This window comes from Aphelocoma coerulescens, chromosome 17, assembly GCF_041296385.1.
Source record: "Aphelocoma coerulescens isolate FSJ_1873_10779 chromosome 17, UR_Acoe_1.0, whole genome shotgun sequence".
NCBI lineage: Eukaryota > Metazoa > Chordata > Aves > Passeriformes > Corvidae > Aphelocoma > Aphelocoma coerulescens.
Genome location: NC_091030.1, coordinates 7,056,096 through 7,077,079, shown reverse-complemented (window position 1 = coordinate 7,077,079; position 20,984 = coordinate 7,056,096). Strand labels below are relative to the sequence as shown.

The 20,984-nt window shown below is 44.4% G+C and overlaps 2 protein-coding genes across 7 annotated transcripts in view; one reads left to right on the top strand and one right to left on the bottom strand.

Annotated features, from left to right (window-relative positions):
* Positions 1 to 4,651: 4,651 nt before the first annotated feature.
* SPACA9 (sperm acrosome associated 9) lies at positions 4,652 to 8,331 on the bottom strand. Its single transcript, XM_069032028.1, has 3 exons — positions 8,185 to 8,331; positions 5,489 to 5,691; positions 4,652 to 4,991 (listed from the first exon to the last, which is right to left on the bottom strand). The coding sequence occupies exons 1-3, from the start codon at positions 8,326 to 8,328 to the stop codon at positions 4,652 to 4,654; spliced, it is 687 nt and encodes a 228-aa protein (XP_068888129.1). The 5' UTR covers positions 8,329 to 8,331.
* Positions 8,332 to 9,195: 864 nt separating this feature from the next.
* Positions 9,196 to 20,984, top strand: part of AK8 (adenylate kinase 8) — a 64,237-nt gene continuing 52,448 nt past the window's right edge. Inside the window, exons 1-4 of one of the 6 annotated variants that reach the window (XM_069032019.1) lie at positions 9,196 to 9,338; positions 11,725 to 11,809; positions 15,653 to 15,702; positions 16,395 to 16,508. In XM_069032019.1, the coding sequence (XP_068888120.1) occupies positions 9,246 to 9,338; positions 11,725 to 11,809; positions 15,653 to 15,702; positions 16,395 to 16,508 (342 nt within the window). In that variant the 5' untranslated portion in view covers positions 9,196 to 9,245. Of the gene's footprint in view, positions 9,339 to 9,487; positions 9,590 to 11,724; positions 11,810 to 15,652; positions 15,703 to 15,932; positions 16,017 to 16,048; positions 16,189 to 16,394; positions 16,509 to 20,984 lie in introns of those variants that run through there. The other 5 variants (XM_069032020.1, XM_069032021.1, XM_069032024.1 and 2 more) reach the window with 5 other exon arrangements.

Here is a 20,984-nt window from a genome sequence, read left to right as displayed (position 1 = left end):
GAGTTCAGTGTCCAAACATCTTCCCAGAGCAGGTCAGTGCTGCTGCCCCTTTGCACAGGATTCACCATTCAAAGCTCATTTTTCTGCATGGAGCCAAAGCCTTTTTTTCTTCTGTGACAAACTCCCCAACAATGTGCCAGTATAATCCATAAATGAACTGCAAACAGTTCAGTGCTGCAGATCTGCGGGTGAGCTTCTGCATGGCCTTGCTCCTGCAGGCCAGGACTGCCCAGTGATTAGAGAAATTAATAGCTGGAAATGTCAGAGCCTTGTTTGCAAAGCTGGGGCTGCTGTCAGGAGCTGGCTCTGTCCCTGGCTGTGCTTTTCCCTTCCATGCCCTGCTGAAGACCACAGTGCACACACGAGGACATTTCCTCAGACCACGAAGAATTTTGGGGCCACTTTGTTCTAAGCTTTACCTGGTGAGGTAAGGTTGTTCTCTTGCTTTTTTTCCCCCCACACTGGCACTTTCTCACTGGTTTGTCTTCTGTTTTTTGTTTGTTTTCTTCTTGAAATAAATGAATGTTTGAAAGATTGCTCAAAGCAGTTTAGTAATCCATACTCAAGCCTCAGCATTCCAGTTAAGGACTGAGTATAATTCTTAAATATGAGCAACACATGCAAGGGTCTCTGTTGTGCAAGTGACACATTGTGAACATGCTTTGGCCAAGGAATGATGTTTCTGGAGAATTTTACATAGAAATTACCATAAACATTATCTTGGAGTTGAGTGACACAGGAATTGTTTGGGCTCCCTGCACTGGGATTTGTTCTACTGCGTGGGGTGGGAAAATGAAAACAAAGCACAAAGGGAATTTAACTCACACTTACACAGAACAGGTTTAAAATAAGGCATCCCTTAAGCTTGGCATTGCAATGCTGCACTTGTCAGTGTAAAAAAATAATTAGATAAAAATTACCTACAGAAGTAGATTACTGGGGTTCAAAAAGAGAAAAATTAAGTGCCTTCCTCACTAAAGCTGAGCAGTACATTTGGTAGTTCATAACACAGCTAATAAACACACAGGAGACATTAGGGAAGGAAATACTTCAAATTCAGGAAATTAAAATATCTTTGCTGATTGATCTCAATTCGTTGGAACTGCTTAGCTGCTGGCACAATGGTGGGTTTTAGAAGTGCTTACAAAATAGGAAATCACAGGAGTGGAGTTTCATCCGTTACACTCAGGAGCTCTGCAAAGGAAGCCTGGTTTGCATTCCCACGGGCTTTGCTTTCCAGACAAGACTATTCCAAATAACTGACTTATGGCCGTCATGATTTGCTGTCTGTGGGCTTTGCTTGGCTGAACCTTTTTCTCCGAAGGCTTTTTCACTCCACGTGCACTCTTTGGGCCGGCTGATCTTTGCTGTCTGCCAGACGCTATTCCCGGTTTCTGCGCAGCCGCCTCTGCTCGCTCTGCTCGGTGCTCAGCTCACTAAAAGCTCAAACTGGTGCTGCACCACCACCAAGGGAACTCAGGAGTCCCAGGAAAGCAGCTCTCCTGCCTCGGGGTGTTTATGACGTGGGAACAGGGTGGTGGTGACAGGGAACAGCCGATGGCTCTTCTGAAATTACAGCTCTGGGGAGGGGAGCGGGGGCGGGCGGACCCGCAGCGCCCTGGGCTGTATCCCAGGGGTGGGATTCCTGTAACCAATGTTAAAAAGGCCCTGGGGATTCAGGACGAGGGGAAAGCGGGATTGTTGGAACTGTTGAAAAGTTGCTGTTGAGAGGTTTGGACACCGATGCGAGGTGGCCGCTAGAGGCCCTGCCAAGCCCATCCCTTCGCTCCGCATCAGCTTCCGCGGCATCTTTGGGATGCTGAGTTTCCTCTCTCCCTTGAATCGTCCTTTCTGGTTCCCTCCAGGGCCCACCAGCATTCCTGACACTTCATCTTAACTTCTCAGGGTCTGAGCTATGCCCTGTCCTCTCGGCCTGTGAGAGGCTGGAACCACATAGTGAACATACAAAATGTTTTACCACAGAATGGTTCATCACGGAATCGTTTGGGTCGGAAGGGACCTTTAAAGCTCACCCAGTCCAACCCTGTACATCTTCAGCTAGAGCATCTACAGCTTCTGGACATCTTCAGCTAGAGCAGGTTGCTCAGGTTGACAAAAGCCTGGTTTGACCCTTAGCTGAATCAAGGAGAGCACTGAAATAATTCATACGGATGCCAGGATACTGTTGAGATAATCTATTACCAGCCCATATCTCTACTTCAGCCTTTGAACAAAAAAGCAGCATTTATTTCCCGGACTAACTGACAGATCTGTAGGAAAGTCAGTCTGGTGCCCTGCCTGGTTTCTCAGTGTGTATCTTGCAATTTTATGCTCACCAAGGCTAAAGTAAACTTTATTGCACTTTTGTGTTTGGCATTTACATCCTGTTTATGTAAATTCTTCAAACAGCTTGATTTGTAGTAGAGAAAAACAATTCTTGCTGTATCTTTTTGTCTTTTGAAGTGTCCATCCACTCTGGAAGAGGAGAACTTGTATGGAAATTAAGTAATTTGTCTGGATGTTTTTGTGGGACTTAACTTTGCAGTCTTCCAACAGATTCTGGTCTTGTCATTATCAAAACTCAGACTGCAAGTTTTATGCACTCATTTTTCTGCTTGGGTCTTAAAATTTTGGCTGCATGACACTGACTGAAAGGATAGGGCTAGGCTAGAAATTATTACTAAGATTTGGGAACTGTTTCTCATGTGTATGAATCTTATTATTAAGATTTGGGAACTGGTTTTTGTGTGTATCACCTTGGTCAAGTGCAAAATGACAACTGCACTGGGGTTTTGAGCAGCAGTGGTGGACTGGGTTTGGTAGGACTGTTCTGACAAACCATTTGTGCTGTGCTCATCCCTGAAAGCTGAAAGGGAGCTACAAAAAATGCAGGATAATTTTGGTCTCCTCACAGCCTGTGTGTTCAAATTTAAACTATAGGACAGGGCCAAGAAAGTTGGAAACAAGATCTGGGGATAGCATCTCTTGTGTTCCCAACACTTGTCATCATTCAGTCCTCACAGCTTGTCCTGAAAAGCTTTCCAAGACAGCAACTGTCACTGGACACTTGTCTGCACCATGGAACACAACAGGGCACCTGCCACAACTTGGATTTTTCAGCCTGAAGCTGCCTCTGCACCAGGGATCTCAAGTGAAGCCAGAGAGGGTGACGGTGACATTCCACTGGCTGCGGCCCCAGTAGTGCCCGGGAGTCGCTCTGTGACCCTCTGTTACCATTTTGAGTTCACCAAGGTTCAGTTCAGTTGGATCAAATCTCCCTAAAAATAGGGCCCTACTCCAGACTGGGTGGGTGCATTGCAGTACAAGTGGATAGGGGAAAGGAAAAAAGTGCAAAACAATGTGGGGTTATGTGAGGAGTAAAAAATGCTCCTGAAAATACTTTCCATTTCATCTGAGCTGTCATTCCTTCCTATGCCCCCTCCTCTGTATTAATTCTCCCTTCTAATTTTCGCTTCTTGTTGCCAAAAACTGGTGATTTTAAGGCAACAGCTTTCTCATAATATTAACACACTGAGCCAGGTATGCAAGGGGAAACTGTTTCTTCAGGAGTGTCTTCCTTCCAGCAGGAAGGAAAGAGCAGGAGGTAATTTGCCTGTGGGAGGGGAAAAGAGCAGCCAGATACAGGGAGGACACTGTTATTTAGGAAGGGCTTTAGGGTCTGACCACATGCTGCATATTTTAAGCCCCAGAGCCAGCCTGGGCCCGCCCCTTAGGTGGGACATCTGGATAAGGTAATGCTAACCTTGCCTTGAAACAGGGAAAGCACAGACAGTTTAATTTGCAATTTGAACAGGAACCATCTGAACATGATGGTCCCACCACATTCCCATGGATCACATGGACTGGAAATGGCTTTTATATTGCAGAGGTCTGAGGAGCACAGGGGTGTTTTGTCCACGTTTGGCTATTGTCAGTACACACAAACTAAGGGCAAAATGAGCTCTGCTGTCCTTTACATCTCTAGCTGTGACAGCAGAGGAGTCAAGCAGGTGTAAGGGGAGATGTTCTGTGGTGTGAGGAGCTGCAGGAGGCTGCAGCAGAGCACAGCTGAAGCACACTGGCCTCTGTAGCCAGTGGCATATATGGAGACCTCCTTAGTGTGCTGTAAACAGAGATTCTGTGGTCCAGGTAACCATACAATTTCTATGGGGGTGAGGGAATCTTAGAGACAAGTCTAAATCTTGAAGACTTGTCTGAATCCATAATGCCAGGCCTTTGCTGCTCTGTACCACATCCTTCACACAGGCAGGTTCTTCACCCCGCTGGCTGTGGCGAGGAAGGGGATGTTCCTCAGGAAGGAGGCTGAGAAAATGTAAAATCCTATTTCAAGTAGCTTGTCCAAGATTCATTTCTGAGAGATTAGAACTTGATGACTCCTGACTGTTTCCTGTTCCCACTGCAGTGCTGGTCCCAGGGACCAGCTGTAGCTACAGCTACCTCTGTTGGGATATGACTTTGAGGAGAAGAGTGGAAATATCAGCAAGGGAGAGCGAATGCATCTGTCCCAGGCTGGCTGCAGGGCAACTCTTCAGAAAGTGGACTCAGGATGGATCTCTAGTGTTCGTTTCATTGTCTTTAATCAGCCAGGTAGTTAAAGATGGTGAGCAGAAGATGCAGGAGCTTTGATCCTTTAAAAGGGGTGTTTGCCTGGTGGCCTCCAGGGAGCTTTTTGTTGCGGACGTTGATTTTCAGCCAGGTATGTCTGGAAATCTTTTTCCTGCAATTGTACAGTATGTTTATTACTAATGGAGGTTGGAGCTGCAAGGTGCACAGCAGATGGTGTTTGGGAAATGGGTGTCTCCTTCTTGGACATGCCACGTCCACGACTCACTTTGTACAGCACGTGCCTCTTCATGTAAGCTATCCACTCGCTCATGCTGTCTATAACGATGGGGATGAGGCTCACCACCCCTCCATAGCGATGCCTTGCTTCTTCCAAGCTCAGGTAATTCACAACACCGTGGGGGTAGCTGTGGGACAGAGGGAAACAATTGGCAGAGGAGTCCCAGCAGTGCAACCCTGGGAGCCACCCTCAGACCCCCCACGGAAGAGCAGGATAGCACAGCCAGCCATTTCCCAAAAACAGAAAAGCAGGGATAGAACTGCATGTTGAGGAATGAGTCCTGCCAAAAACCACCCTGGCATAGATCTGGAAGTCTTGGAGAGGACATACAGACACTTGCCCTGCAGAAATTAGCTCTGTGCAGAGGAGGAGCAGGAGGCAGGAGCAGGTAACCTGCCTGAGCACTGCACGGACCTCAGGGCATGCCATGCACCAGCAAGAAGGATGGACAAACAACCCAGCAGTCCTTGTGCATGGATATGGCAGTGTTTTCCCAACAGCTGGGACAGGAACCTGGGGAGGACCTTGTGACAGAACTGGTGGAGAAGCCAGGTGAGAATGTGCAGTGCCAGTCCCCCAGCACTGACAGTCGAGCGCCAGGAGCTGAGCTGAGGAGGCACCTACGTGGCTCGGATGGCAGTGAAGTCGTTGCTGTCGTTAAGGAGCACTTTGCACTTCTCCAAAAGGCCATTGCTCACGCTGTCGCCAGGGTGCACCGTTTCCAGCTTCTGGCAGAGGCTGCGGAGATCGTTGCAGATGGAGATGAACATGTTGAGGACGCGCCTGTCTGTGGCATTGTAACAGTGGTGGTCCTTGTAGCACTGGACCTGCACAGGGGGAAAACCAGGGGTCAGCGGTGTTAAACTGCACTGAATTTATGCTGCAAAGCTGCTCAGGTTAGTGAGGAGAAGCTGCTGTCTCTTGTGGCTCTGAGTGTGAGCACTATGGGATGTTTGCTTGTCATTCCTCGTGCCTGAGGAAGGCTGGAGTAAGGAATCTGCGCATCAGCACACAGAGCCTTCCTGACCCTGAGACGTGTAGGAGTGCACAGCCAAACCCAGCTGTGCTCGCAGCACCGCAGGAGCAGGCTGAGTGAGTGTGGGGTCTTCTGTCTGCTCCCTCTGCCCCGGCCACAGCTGCCTGGGCAGAGCAGGGTGGGAAGTGAGGGCAGCCACCAAACTGGGAATGGTTTGGAGTGATGTGTTTGCATCATGCATCCTTCACGGGTCTTTATCTGGCACATGACTGCAAACTCAACCTATTTAACCTAAATTGCCCTGGCTAACCTGCTAGAGCAATGCTATTCCCTGCTTGCCCTGAGCAGTTGTGTTACTCAGAGTGAGGGCATTGCATGAGGAAATGTTATGCCAAGGGATTAAGTATCATCTCCAAAGAAATTACAGGCTCTTCAGAATATGAATTCTGAGTGGCTGGTTGGCAGCCAGAGCTGGGCTCCAACACCTTCAGTGCTTTCTGTAAGATTCCAAGACAAGAGGGAAGTAGCTGTTCCAACATGGATACAGTCTCTGCATACAGAGAAGCCATGAACGTGCTTGGCCAAATTCTCAGCAGGTTTGTAAGAAAAATAAAAAATGGCCCCAAAGGGTCCATTTCCACTACAGATTCCTCCTTCCACACTCTTTGCTGAGTGCTGTGTCCTTGTGAGTGGCAGGATTTTTTACTGCTGCTGTGAGCAGAAACAGTCCTAAGGAGAGTATCCATTTAGCCTGGATGTTCACCAGTGGGATAACAGGACCTCTTGTTGTCCACATCAACAACAGAGTTAATGCACCTGAGTGACCAGGACAGGGACCAGGACTACAGGAACAACTTGCAAGGGCTGTCCAGCTCTGCACAAGCCAGACTTTATACCCTGCTCCATGCAGAAATCTTTAAAGAGCTGTTGCCATTGCCTGACTGTGGCGTGCACTCCCACCTTTCCACGTTCCTATGCCCTCCTCTCCTCCCTGAGAAATGCCATCACTCCATGCTAAAAATGCTGCCACATAAAACTGCTGGGGGCTGGAAATTTAGCCATGTTCCAGTGCAATATCATTTTATTTCTGTAGTGTCTATGTTTCTATGCAAAGAGAGCTGGTGGTCAAGTCAGCTGTAGGCTGAGACCACACACATTTCTGTGTTTGCTGCTTTTATTCTTGTGCCCTCCCATGGCAAATTAAAAATAGGGAGAATGGCAGTAAACTCAAATGGGTGCCTGCTTTTGTCACCAGTGAAGTTTCTTCGGTAGAGGTTTGGATTCTGCTGAGTGCATCACCAGGGTGTGCTGCACCAATTGCTCCCTGTCCTTCCCAGTAATTTGCTCTTTTCCCTTTCCCACCCTCCCCCTCAGGAGCAGAGTTTGCCACCGCTGATTTCCTGTGTTGTGTCACAGAGGAGGCTGTGGATCCACACATTTCTGAGGTCACCACCCACCAGGTTTCACCCGCACCACGAGCAGCCCTTCTACCTCTGCCAAGAAGCACCACTGGGATATCAGTGCTTCTAAAAACAGCATAATGTTACACAACATCTCAATGGGAAAAAATGGCTCAGTGCAATGTCTGTCACAATCCTTTTCAATGCAATGAGCAAAGCCCTTATATGAGGGAGAGGCAGCCCTTGGAAAAGACAACCAGCTCATTCTGTGTCCTAATCCTGACAGCAGCCTGGGTTTCACTCTGCCTTTGGCATCCATCTGAGTTTTGTGCCTGAGTTCTGATGTCTCAAATTCACAATTCTGATTTTGTTTAGATTTTTCTTCCCCCTTCTGTCTCCAGGTGGTCTAAGTTCTACCTTTAAGTACACCATGTTATAAAAATTCCAAGACAATTCACTTACCAGCCCAGAAAACCCCTTGCCCACTTGGGACTTTCAGCCCTCAATCCATCATCCTCCCTCTGTAACACAGCCATTATTTTTAATAAGCACTATAGAAAGATACAGCAGCACCAATACCAGGGGGAAGAGCCAGACATGCTGCTTCCTACAAGTTAAGGATTACAGATTCCATGTGTGGCTGGGGAAGGAGGCTTGGTTTGATTGTTTTCTTGTGCCCTATATTTCTGGCTGTGCCCCAGCAGTGCTAAACTAAACCAGAAAGTGCTGCTCAGCAATGAGATTCCTGCCGTGATAATGGGAAGCCCTCACAGGCGCTTCTCTCCTCACATCTCGAGTTATACACAAACGTTACTGGAGAGCTTTTGTCCGTCCTCCCTCAGTAAAAACATTTCTTCGTCCCTGAACTGGCCCCGGGTGCCCGCCAGCCCCGTGTTGTCCCTGTTCTCATGGGCAGAGAGCACTTGGTGCTGAATGCTTTGTACCTGGGTGATGGATGACACGGGTCTCACCAAGTCATGGGCTTCCTCCCGGCTGTGTTCCAGCGCTCTGACAAATGAAAACTGCTGCTGCTGGAAGAGCTTGTAGTTCTGCTCTATCTTTCTTAGGGTCTCCACTACCTCGTTCATGTTTGCTTCTTTCTGGATCTGGGGCGAAAAGGAGAGAAATGAAGTTGCTTTTTGGAAATTATGCAATTCTACGTCTCGCCTGAGTTGGAATTGTGTAGGTTAGTGGAAAAGTTACAACGAAAAAAAAAAAGCAAAAAGCGGGGAAAATAGGAGATATATTGTGCCAAAGCCCTGCAGTCCCAGAGCCCCAAGCAGTAAGTCAATGAGTTAGTAATGATGCTGCAAAAAGAGGCAGAGAACCCAGAGGGGAGCACTGACAATCAGATGCCATAAACCCTAGTGGGTCTATTGTAAAGATAATGCGGCAATGCATCAAGCGCGCGGCTGCGGCGGGGCCGCGGGGAGCCGTGGCTTCTCTGATCGCTGTAAAACCATCGCGCCAGCGGCTCCAGAGCTCTCCCGTTAACGGGAGCCGGCCGAGCTCGCCGGCGGGGCCGGGGCCGGGTTTAACCTGCCCCTCCTCAGAGGGCTGCTTTGGACCCTGGGGCTGGTTTGGACCCTGGGGAAAGAGCAGAAGCTCTCGGGGCAGCCTCGCCCGCATCCCCCACCCGCCTGAGCCCCCCAGCCCGTTCGTGCAGCGAGCCCTGCGGCTCCTACCGGCCGGTGGGCGGGCGGGGGCGGTGTGGCAGCTCCCCGGGAGCGGCCGGGCTGGCAGGGGTGGCCGGGCTGGGCGGGATGACCGGGCCGGGCTGGGCGGGATGACCGGGCCGCCAGCGCTGACCGCGGGCCCTCAGCCCCGCTGTTGCCTCGGCAACCGCGCCGCCGTCTCCCCGGCAACCGTCGCCGCTCGATGACGTTTCCCCGCGCCCCCGTTGCAGTTAACGAGGCGGTGGCCGCGCCCCCATGTGGAGCGAGGCCGTTCCTCGTCGCGCGGTGATGACGTTGCTTAGCAACGCGTCGCGTTGCTAGGGGCGGCCATGGCGGAGGAGGCCGTGGCGGACGAGGGCCGGGCATGGCCGCCGCCCGCGGGCGCCTATGCGGAGGAGCGGGGGCTCTTCCAGCTCCTGCAGGTGAACGGAGACTCCCCGCCAGCCTCTCCGCGGCGCGGGGGCGGCCGGACGGGCACGGGGGAGGCGGAAAGGGGCAGCGGCGAGCGCCCGATGCGGGCTCCTGTGGAAACTGACGGGCGGGTGTCCGTGTGCGAGAAGCGGCCGTGGGCTCTCGCAGTTAATTGTTTTAATTGGCAGTTGCTGCGGCTCGTACGTGTCATTTGTTTTGCGGAAGAAAGTGGCAGCCTGAGGAAGAAAGGAGTCGGTGAAAGGCGAGGCGGGACGAGCAGGGGCGGAGAACGGGGAGGAAAGGGGGGACAGTGACAAACGCGGTGCGGGAAGAACGCGGGGAGGGTTTGCCGTCGCCGAGCGGGGCCGGTCACCGCCTGCTGATCAGCCCCCGGTTAAAACCCTTCCTCCTGCCTTCCTGTCGGGGCTGTTCGGGGACGGGTGTGTCAAAAATAAAGGGAGAAAATGGCACTTGTGGAGTCGGTGTGATTTCGGCACGTAGCAAGGCTGGTTTCCCTGCTGTAGAGAAGGGTGTGATTTGTTCTGCAGGTTCGGAAAAAGCCCTTGTGTCGTGCATGGGGAGGTTTGTGTGAGGGACCAAATGTTCCGGTGCTGTTCTCACAGGAGAACTTGCCGGAGAGCCTTCCCCTGCGTGCTGCTAACTCTGTTACAAAGTCATTTTTCACTTGTTCAGATCTCACTGAAACACACACACGTTTATTTCTTTTCCTATTTTTTCTGTGCAATCCTTTTTTTTTTTTCCTCTGTTTATTATGATTAGTGCGGCGTAATAGTTGTGATTTTGGGGGTTTTTTTAAATGCAATGCTGTGTTTTGTAAGCTATGAGGCATTGAATGCAGCTGCAGGAACTCATATTACATAAAATGTTTCTGGGACTTACTCAGGGTCGTGTTTTCTTTTCATGTTTCAGTTGTGTTGGAGCAACGTAATGACACAAACACAGCTTGAAATTCTTGTGCTAAAACATTTACAAAACACAAAATGTAAAATTACTTGAGACCCAAAACATGAACCTGCCCCAGAGCTTAGCAGAACTACTCATGAAATTAAACTGAGTTTAGCAGAATTGAATAAAATTAAGGGTTTGAAGGTAGGATTTGGGCAAGAAATATTGACAGTGTCAGTCACTGTCAGCCTGAATGTTTTTGAATTATAATAAACCCAGATTTTCTTAGGTTTGTTATTTTTAAAGGTGCTGATAAGTGTAGTGCCAAATCCAAATTTTTTAGTTTAAAGAAATGTTTCTGGAAAGTAATAATTTTTAAATGGGCTTCCAATAAAATTGCAATTTTCATAGTTTATGCTCTGTGCTACCCAGACCTTGACGCATCAGAACTTGCACAATCACCAGTTTATAAACAAAATTGAGTGATTTAATTATTCTAATGAAGTGGATGAAGTAGGGAAAAAAATAGGCCACTCTAATAAAAGACAATCAGTTGGTGAGGATATAAAATTTTATGGACTATACAGACTTTATGGAATTTACTTGCAAATATGAAAGTGTTATGACTGCTTTTTAGAAATAGATGTCTCTTCCAGCATGAGCATTTCTGCAGCTTATCTAAATTAGAACATTAGTTCTGTTTGATGTTTAGTTTTAATTACAGAACTCGTGGCTGTGCTGAAATGTCTTACTAGGAAATGTGTGGATTTCTCAGGGTTGTTCTTTTTCTGCCTTTGAAGCCAAAATCCTCCCTGCAACCAGTGCAAGATCCCCACTGCTACGGGTGGGAACTGAAACAAGGCCCTGTATAAGCTCAAGGATTTAACATGAAAATGGGCTTCAAAGAGACATTCAAGGCAAGGCTTAAAGCTTTTTTATTCTTTTTTTTCCCACCTTGTCCCCGCTCCTTTTCATGAAGGAGGCAAGGCTGGCACAGGAACAGGTGCAAAATGTGCTGTTTCTGTGAGTTTGGCTGGTGGGTCGTGTTCTCCACAGCTCTTGTCCGTTCTGCTCTCCTCTGGGTCAGCCAGAAACTTGTGGGAATGTGCTGGAGAAGGTTCAACTTGCCCTGCAGAGACACAAATTCAAGTTAATTCTGGTTTCCAAACTCCTTGTGTAGTTTTTATGTCAGTGCTGGCTCAACCATTATCAACCCCAGGCTGCTCAAGCCAAACCTTTCTGGTGTCCATATGTACCACAAATAAGCAAAAGCAAATAGGTTGGGGGGGTTTATTGAAAATTTTATGACCAGCTTCAGTTTTTCAGCATGTAAAATAGGTTCTGAAGTCTCAACTTGGGCTGTGAAAGAAAATAAATAAACATTTATAAGCTGTTTAGAATCCTCATTGTAACATTGCTGTAGAAATGCAAGATATCATGACTGCAGAGCTGTGTTAAATTTTCTTCTGACTTTGTCCTATTTATTTCCAGAACATGCTTGAAGAGCTATTGATTCATAAGCCAGATGATCCCATTGAGTTCATGATAAACCATTTAAAGCAGAGCAACGATGATGGTGAGTGAAAATGGAGACACCATAAATAGTTCAATTCCTGATTTGTTAACAGCTGTTGGGAACTGCTCCACCGTTGGCAGGTGATGCATCAAACTTTCCAGACTGAGTCTTGGGGAGTCTTGGAAACAAAAAAAATGGTGAGCATTTTGGAATAGTTATAGGCAAGATGCTTTTAATTTCTTTTTTTAGTGGGTAATCTAATCAAAAATGCACTTTAACAGTTATAACAATGAAACCCTCTAAGGGAATAACAAAGAGTTCTGGTGTATCAATTATTAATGCGTTCTGTGCCCCATCTGATATTTCCTGTTGTCTTTAAGCTCGCTAATTACTCCTTTTGTCAGGTGTAAATTTGGGTTCCTACTCTACCTGGGCTGGCAGATTCTCTGCTTTTTGATTAGTTTGTTACTCGCTGCTGTTAATGAGTTCCACTGCTCAGTGGCATCTCAGCTGAAGGAACAGTGAGTGTGTCTGCTCCTCTGTGTAACAAAACCTGGTAAATTGAATAGGAAGTCTGTATTCTGCACAATAAAAGCATGTACCCTCAATCAAATTATTTGATTTACAAACTGCTCACCCTTAGGCAGATTATATTTGGATATGCACAACTGAACTGTAATTTTTGTTCTGCATGAGCTGTCAGGGAGAGCTAGTGTCATGGAGCTTTGATGTTTCTTTAAAACCAGAGTAAACCATTATGAAAGTTCTGCTGCAGCTTCAATGAAATCATTATCACTGGAGGTGCTGTGAGCTCTTAGTGGTGCTGATCAGATGGATGTTGACTGAAATGCTGCTAAATACGTTAAAGAAAAAAAAAAATCAAACCCTGCAAAATTGTGTCCAGCCTTTTCTAGTGCAGGCAGCATGAATAATCAATCTGGTTTGTAGACCCATGGAAAATATGTGGAAGAATTTCCTGCAGGTTGATAGAATGCTGATAAAATTTCTTCACATTGGGCTAGCATTCGTCCTAAAGCCTCACAGTATTTTACTAACAGAATTAGGCAGGTTTCCATCTTATGACTTCAGTCCTTAGAGGCTAAAGATAGAACTACAGCAGTTGTTTGTCAAGGGGAAAATGCTGTCTGCTTTTGGTCTGGAAAACCCTGTTAAGGAAGGAGAGGAACTCCAATTAAAATTAAAGCCTAAATGTTGTTTTAAGAATAAATTATATGGAAAATAATGTAACAGAAATGTGTAGCAGAGTTGATTTTACTTTTTGATCATGGCGGAAGGTGCTGACTATTTAGAAGAAAAAAAAACCTTATTAGAGCCATCAGTAAAGTGATGAATTTTCATGATCTTGCCTTGCTAGACAGTTTTAGCCCTAGAGAAAATTTCAAACAGAGATGTGTGGAAAAGAAGCATTGCATCTCTCCCAGGTGTGAAGTTAGAAAACCTTTTTAATTAATAATAGGGTCTAAAGTACTTTTAAAAATATAAACAAGTCTAATGGTGATTATAGCTTACAACTGCCTTGAAAATCTCATAGGTCAAATGTGTGGCAAAGTGTTTGTGCTTCGGGCTCTGTACTATTGTTCTTTCATGTGTTCCTTCTAAAAACCTTCAGGGGCCACATGAAGACTGATAATTCTTTCATATTCAAAGATACAAGTTTTCTACACGGTACCTTGGTTTGTGCTAATGAAAAAGGCTTTCAGGATCCAAGTGGCATTTCTGTGAGTTCCTCCTTTACACTCAAACCTCTGAAGGAATGTAAAAAAGTTCTGCAAGAATGTTCAGTGTGTACCGTGAGCTTCTCCTCTTTTTGACAAACGATTTCTCTTACAAGTTCAGAAAATTCAGTTGTATTAATATTAGTCATAGAATCTTTTGAATTTAAATGGAACTCTGTGAGTCCAGCTGTTCTTTTGTGTTATTCCAGGATTAATTTTGTTGTTGCTAAAATCGTTGTTGAATGTTAAAACTGGCTTTACTTAGACCAGTAAATCCTGTAACATCTCATCAAGGCTAAATACAGAATTAAATATGATTTGTTACTGAAGAAAAAGGCATTTCCCAGAATTTCCTGACTTCATTTAGCTGCTGGTTTGGAGCTGCAGTATTAAATAGTGACTATTTGTTGATGGGAGGGGGTTAAACATTACATCCAGTGGTGTCCTGCTTGTGCCCCTGTGTCATATGTTTGGGGAGAATGCTTTAGAGGAGTCCTACAAGTGTGCAAATGAGTAAATCAGTGAATTACACTGCCCCATCTGCTGCCAGCCACTAAGCAGAGAGAAAACCAGATTTAGTACAAAGTGAGCATTTACAGTAGCCCTGGGCAATATTAAAGCATGAGATGGTGTATATAATGGTATGTTTCGTTTTTTATCAAACGTTTGTCCAAGAAAGCTGTGTATTAAAGCTTCAATACCTAAGGGCTTTCTTGTGAATTTTAAATCATGCTCCTAGTTAAACCTCAAAAGGATCTGTGGATGGAAAGGTTTTTTGATTTTCTTTGAAGTGGTTTGAAGAAGTTGATTAGTGTTGGCACCCAAGCACTCTTTTATGACGCTGTTTATAAATAATTCCTAAGTACCGGGCTGGAGTTTCAAGGTGTTAGATTTTAAAAAAACCCTAGGATTTAATCACATTACATTTGAAAGAAATTAGGTGATAAAAACAGCTGATGTATCCTTTTAAAGTATTTTTCTACATTGTGTACTAGTTCTGTTGCACTTGCAAGAACCAATAAGGGGGGAGTTGTTCTTAAACCTTCCAAGTCAGATAACTTTGTAAAGATGAATCCATAATTTGGGTTTCATGTATGTTTAAAAATTGCACCTGCCCAATAACTGTTAAGTGCATGGAAGGCCTCATAAAAATACATTTCACATCCTTGCCTGTTTGTTACCATCAGACACGATCTCCCTTGGTTATTGAGAGCTGAGGAGGTTTTTGGGTGAGCAGATCCCTCCTCTGCTCTGACCTACGTTATTTCCAGTAAATACTAACCAGTCCCTCCTGCACAGTCTGGTTTGGTTTGGGTTTTTTTTTTTCCCTATGGTATAGGGGGAAAAAACCATCAAAGCTGTTAATATAAAATGACAGTTCAAGGGATTGCAGCCCAAGGTGTATTTATGGAAAAAGTTCCAAATACTTTCCTAAGAGCAACTCCATTTTCTCTTGTTTGTCTTGCCTCTAATTCATTCCCAACGAAGCTTATGGCAGTAATGCCTATTGTGTTGTGTGTATGCATTGGATTAAGAATTCCTCAGAACTGGGATGCATTTTTTGCACCTTGCCCCCTCAGGGAAAGGAGTGGCAGAGAAACACAAGAAACAGAAGAGGAAAATTACTTTAAATGGTGACTAGAAAAATTGAAGGCATCTGTCAAAAAGCATAGTGAGAGAGTGCTTCATTTTGTAGTATCTAAATCTTCTCTGAACCCTGACACAACCTATTTTGGTGAAACTAAATGGTGAAACCAAATAGTGAAACAGTTTTTCATCAGAAAATGTGTTAGTTCTAAATCAATGTTTCGGGAATAAAAGTCAAACTCTGGTAAGGAAATGTTTGTATCTTATGGCTCACCCACTAAACTCTCCATGTGTTTAAATGGATTGAGATATATGTATCTCATCTATCTCTCCAAGTGGCATGGTTAGAGTGTTAATCTCATTGACCATGGAGATTAAAGGAGGACCCAGCTGGCACTGATTTACTGTTCCCCATTTTTTTCCCCAGTGGAGCCCAATCCTGAAGTCTCCACTCAGGCAGCTTTCCAGCTGAGATAATTGTTTCATGGTGGCTCCATTGATATTATGCAATACAAGAGTGGGAAACTGGTTGGGATTTTTGCTGTTCTGTATTTGACATTTGCATATCCTTGTTCCATAGCTCCAAGAGTTTGTGTCCTGGGCCCACCTGCTTCTGGGAAAACTACAGTTGTAAGTACCTTACCCTCAGTGCTGTAACACTTCCCACTCACCTTCTTACTTTCTACTGAGCTCAGCATTTGGGAAAATTTTATTCTGGGAAAAGAATTTTGAGATTTATCCAAGTGATAGATGAGCACGAGACAAATTGAAGGATGGCCTTCCTGAGGGATACACCTGTGTATAACACTACGGGTTAAATAGGTATTTTCAAGTGAGGTCTGTGAGAAATCACTCCTGTAGTGATACTGCTGGAATGCAACAGAATTCTGCCTGCCTTGTTTTCCCAGCCTTTTAGCCGGGCTAATTAGCCTGGGGGAAGTAAGGTAATTACCCATTTGTGCTGTGAATTGCTCCATTTACATGGTCAGTTGTCTCATGTCCACTGGCACCTATTAAATGCAAAGGTCAAAGTTGTATTTGAACCTCAGAAACTGCAGGTGATGGTGGTGAGTGCATGGCAGGAAGAATGTTTCCTTCTTTAAATTCTGTTTTAAGGTACAGGAGATGAAAAAGCCGTTATTCAAAGCTGTAGACTCTTGAACATCTTTGTAAGAAACTACCTAAAGTTGCTTATATATGTAAATGTCTGTATATTTAAATGTATGGCTAGGAAAGCTCTGTCTTTCTGCAACCTTCTGAAAAAAATTGCCTCGTTTTCTTTCCAAATATTTCAACCTGTTTTTTTTTTTTTCTCCCCTCAGGCAATGTGGCTTTGTAAACATTTCAATGCCATACGTGTCTCTCAGGAGACTTTGTTATTCAAGGAAGCATTAACGCAGACAGAGGAAGCAAAGGCATTAAAAGAAAGAAACCAGGTGTGTAAGAGAATATAATAACAGTTGTTTTCGCATCACAGAACGGGAATTATGTGGCATTCCCATGATTTCCACTGCTGAGTTGAGCAGATGAGAGTAAAGACTCTCTTCTGTCTGTGTTGTACATTGGTGTGTCAGGACACAGAATAGGGGCAGGAGAGGGAGACAATGCAAAGTAATGAAGGTTTTGAAAATACTAACCTTGAAACAAGCAGCAGAATTGGGAAAAGTCCAGGAATGCACAGTTCAGTTTAAAGAATGGTTCATTATATTGTTAAATGCAATGTCTTCTATCTGGGCATGTTTGATAATCTCGATAAACTAAGCATTAATCTCTGAGGTCTCCTTTGGTACAAAATGCTCTGGAAAATATGTACACAAAGAACTTTTTTTGATCTGACAGTGCTACTTAGTTGTGCGTGCTTGATTCCTCAGTAGCATGACACAAATAACTTACTTGGTGCATTAACTCAAAAGGAGGATGACAATCCAGTCACTTCCTGACAGCCCTAGAAGCTCTCGAGCTGAGGCAGGAGCAGCTGAGGCAGGAGCAGCTGACTCAGATTGTTGAATTTTACCCAATTCCAGATCCCTGAGTTTCTCCAGTCAGGTTTTTAAATCCATTCATTGTGGGCATCCCAACTGATGTTCAAAGGGGTTGATCCAAAGAAAGTTTTTTCCAGGTGTCACGCCTCCCAGGATTAGTTGATCAATGATGTTATTAATTGTCTTATTAAAAATTAGTGGCAGATTGGAAAAATATGTTGAAAGGTTGTCTTGAATGCAGAGAAGCATCTGATTCCTGCCTTTTTGGCTGATTCCTTTCTCCAGTGTCAAGGCATTCCATGAGAAATAGAATGGAAGAAGTCTGGTTTGTTGTGACTTTCTCTAGCAAGTCCACTAGTTTGAGTTTGTATTTTGTCTCTTACCACCACCATTTTCATAAAAATTGAAGCAATTTCCTATCTGTGGGAATTGTACACCCCTGTTAAATCCAATTCAGAATTGGAATTGGCTAACAGATTTGTAATTTACTGAGATGGCAGATGGTGTGCTACACAGATTAGGGTTTTTTCCTTAGAAAATTAGGCTAAAATAGGGTAGTGTTTATCAAAGCTGAATAAAATACTGGATTGGTGAATGAAGTTTGGAGATGTCTCAAGTAGCACACTTCAAGATCTGAGAGGAAAGAGTTCATTGAACTCCCTGAACTCACTGGCAAAAATGTTTGCATTTGGCTGGGGTGATATGGAATTATTCTTACTGAGAATATGTACTTTGAAATCTTAGTTCTAATTATTAAAGATTGTTTTGATAGGTTCATAAATTTATACTTGGAGGGGGAGAATTTAAAACAAAAATTCCCTTTGGTTTAATTACTGTAATTATTAACATATTTCAGGCTATACAGATGCACTTTCAAGGGTGTCCTTTTGGGCTTATTTGATTTAAAAAGATGGATGGTGTGGAAGATGAAAGTCAAAAATGTCAAGGCTAATCAGGTAGTGAGGAGGGCCTGCAGAGCAGAGGCTGCTGGTGGTTCAGCACTGTGCAGTTTGCCTTTGGGTTTGATTTTTAGACCCTAGAAGGAGGTTTTCACTAAATAATTTTGTTCTTTTATGTGAGCTTGTTTCTTCAAATGTAACTCCTAGAACTAGGAGGGAGCTCCTGGGTTCCTTTTGGTTGGGATGTCTGTTCAGGAGCAGAACTAGAGCTGTTTACATGAGTTTTGATATAACCAGGGCATTAAAAATTTGTAGTCCTGGCCAAAGCAATTTAATAAATGAAGAAGAGGAAAAGCAGGAGCTCAGGCTGTGTTTTTGGAGAGTCTGGTGTGAAGATCATATAACACAATTTAATGTTGTTTCTCACATCTAAGGCTGCTGTGGCTGCATTAACCCCAGAGCCAGAGTTTGGGCACTTTGAGGTCACTTGGCCAACGTCACTAGATCTGGGCAAACGCTGCAAAAAGCTCTGCAAGTGTTTGCTCACATATTTTACCTACTCATCTTTAGCCAAGCTTTCATCTCTTTTGTGTTCACTCATTAAAGCATTTGAGTTTCCCTGGCACAGGAAGCCATGGAAGGCATATTTAAAATCCATGATGATTCTCTGAAGCTCCATTTTTCAAGTTGGACAAGGAATCATTCACCCACACCTACCTGGCCATTTACTAATGAGCACAGCTCAGGTAGTGAATTTTAAATATTGAGTGTTCAAAGCAAAATGTGATCATTCTGCTTGTAAAAATACTCCAAGAAGGAGTCAAATATTTTTGAATATTCAGTAAATTGAAGAACCACGAGCTACCAATAAATATTCCATGAACAGAAAAAGAGGCTACATTTTTGGATAAATCATTGCAAATTATTCCCTCATCTCTAGTTGTTATAATGTTAATAGGAAGCATCTTCAGGTTTTCCTATAGTGAAGTCTAATGATGAGCTATTGCATGTTTCACTTTTGCTGTTAACTGGATAAAATAAGAAGTTGAAACAAGTGTGGTAATTGTGGGTTTGTGGGATGGGTGTGCTCTTAATGCTACACTAAATTGCAGTTAAGGTGTTTGCATAATACTTAATAACTTAAAACTGCTCCAGAGTTGTATCATGTCCCTGTGCTTTTTAAAAAGAAATAAAATAGAAGAGAAAAAAAATCCAAGGTATCCTTAACTATGCATGGTCAGCATTCCAATCTAGTCCAGGATAAGCCACTGTGAAGGAACAAAAAGGAACTGTTCCAGTCTTGTGTATCCATAAAAGACCAGCCTTTCATATGTAGTTATCTGAACTAAATCCAAACATTCATTATTCTCAGGATCCTAAATTAAATTTCTTCAGGCTTGATTGCTGTTCTCTCCAAGGTGCCAATTTGGAGAAGCCAGAAGTTTTTAGCTGTAGCTGTTTTCAGAGCAAATATACCCAAAAATTCCAAGAAAAATGTCTAGTGAAAGTGCTTCCCTACAAAAAAAGTGTGGGTTTTTTATGAAAAGATCATTGAAATATAATTCTGAGTAGACCAGGCATGGAAATTGAAGTATAATATCCCTGAAATAACATGGAATATTTAAAATTAATCATGAATGGGTACAGTTTTTCAGCAAATATGGAAATAGTGATTAAACCAGTATGGATAGAAAAGTGGTTTGAACATGACCAAAATCCCACAGCAGTGTTTCCTTTAACTGCACTGAATGTTGGGACAGCTCTGTAGGTGAGGTGTGGTTTGGCTGTTATAAAATGCGTGTCACTGTCCATTGTTGCAGATTTCTGGGAGCTGCAGTCCCATCTACCAGGCTCACAATGTATCTGTGTGTTTATGAGAGAGAAATTATAAATGGGCTACCTGATATGTATCAGATATCCTGATTTCTAGTTGAACAATTAGGCATTCTGCAAGCAGCCTATTGAAAATGATTTTGTAGGCCACTGCTCAGTAGGTGGAAAACTGCCCAGGAAATGAGACTGGAATTGAGCCACAGAGAGCAGAAGGAGCTCAACCACTGAAACACCTGAATGTGCGTCCTTGGTTGTTTTTTGTGCAACAAACCCTGCTCAAAAGACAGGAGCAAGAATACCACTGCACAGAGAGAGAAGTTAGGATAAATTTGGTTTAAATTGATTTGGCAAGGCTGAGCAGAGCAGCCCCCAGCAGTCTCCAGCCTGCCTTGACATGACACATGAAAGAAGCAGCGAGCCCTGGCTGTTCCTGGGAGCAGCGTGGTGCCCCTTTGGAAGGTGACAGGCTCAGAGGCACCGAGCAGGCTCTGGCACCGAGAGGCTCTGACAAAGCACCCTCTGGGACCTGCTGACTCTCAACAAACACAGCAATTTCCTTCCCTCCTCCTCTTTTACCTGCTTGAGTGTTGCCTCATGCATGGCTGATGTGAGGAGAGGCACTGAGAGCTGGGGACAAAAAGAGAGAAACAAGCCAAGCAAACCCTGCCTGGCTGGGCCACCTGGGCTGTGCCTCGCTGGTCCCTTTTTTGTGTTCTGGAGAGCTTTCTCCACCCTCCTTCAAAGTGCCTTCTGTGCTGGCATTTCCCCCACTCCTGGTGTAATTGTTTCATCATCTAGTGAAGGAGATTTTATGATATCTTTCCACACCATCAGCCACATTTTTTCATTGTATGAATTGATGTTCAAAGGGGTTGGTCCAAAGAACATTTTTTCCAGGTGTCACGACTCCCAGGATTAGTTGATCAGTGATGTAGTTAATTGTCTTATTATTAAAAATCAGTGACAGATTGGAAAAATATGTTGAAAGGTTATCTTGAATACAGAGAAGGATCTGATTCCTGCCCTATCAACCTCTCCAAGCCTCCAGAAATACTCATTTTCAAGTTTATACCCTTCAGACTGGCTAGGAAAAAGACATGAGAACCCACAATATATGGAACTGCAGGGAACAGAGAGTCAAGCTCACATTGTTCAGTGAAGGATAATTTATTTTAATTGGGAGGTAGAGAATCTGATT

Excerpts from the sequence above, each read along its gene's own strand:
- SPACA9 (XM_069032028.1), bottom strand. The coding sequence starts at position 8,328 with ATGAACGAGGTAGTGGAGACCCTAAGAAAGATAGAGCAGAACTACAAG. Across the intron at positions 5,692-8,184 it reads CCGTGTCATCCATCACCCAG|GTCCAGTGCTACAAGGACCA; the intron begins GTACAAAGCATT and ends CCCCCTGTGCAG. Across the intron at positions 4,992-5,488 it reads TTCACTGCCATCCGAGCCAC|CTACCCCCACGGTGTTGTGA; the intron begins GTAGGTGCCTCC and ends TCTGTCCCACAG.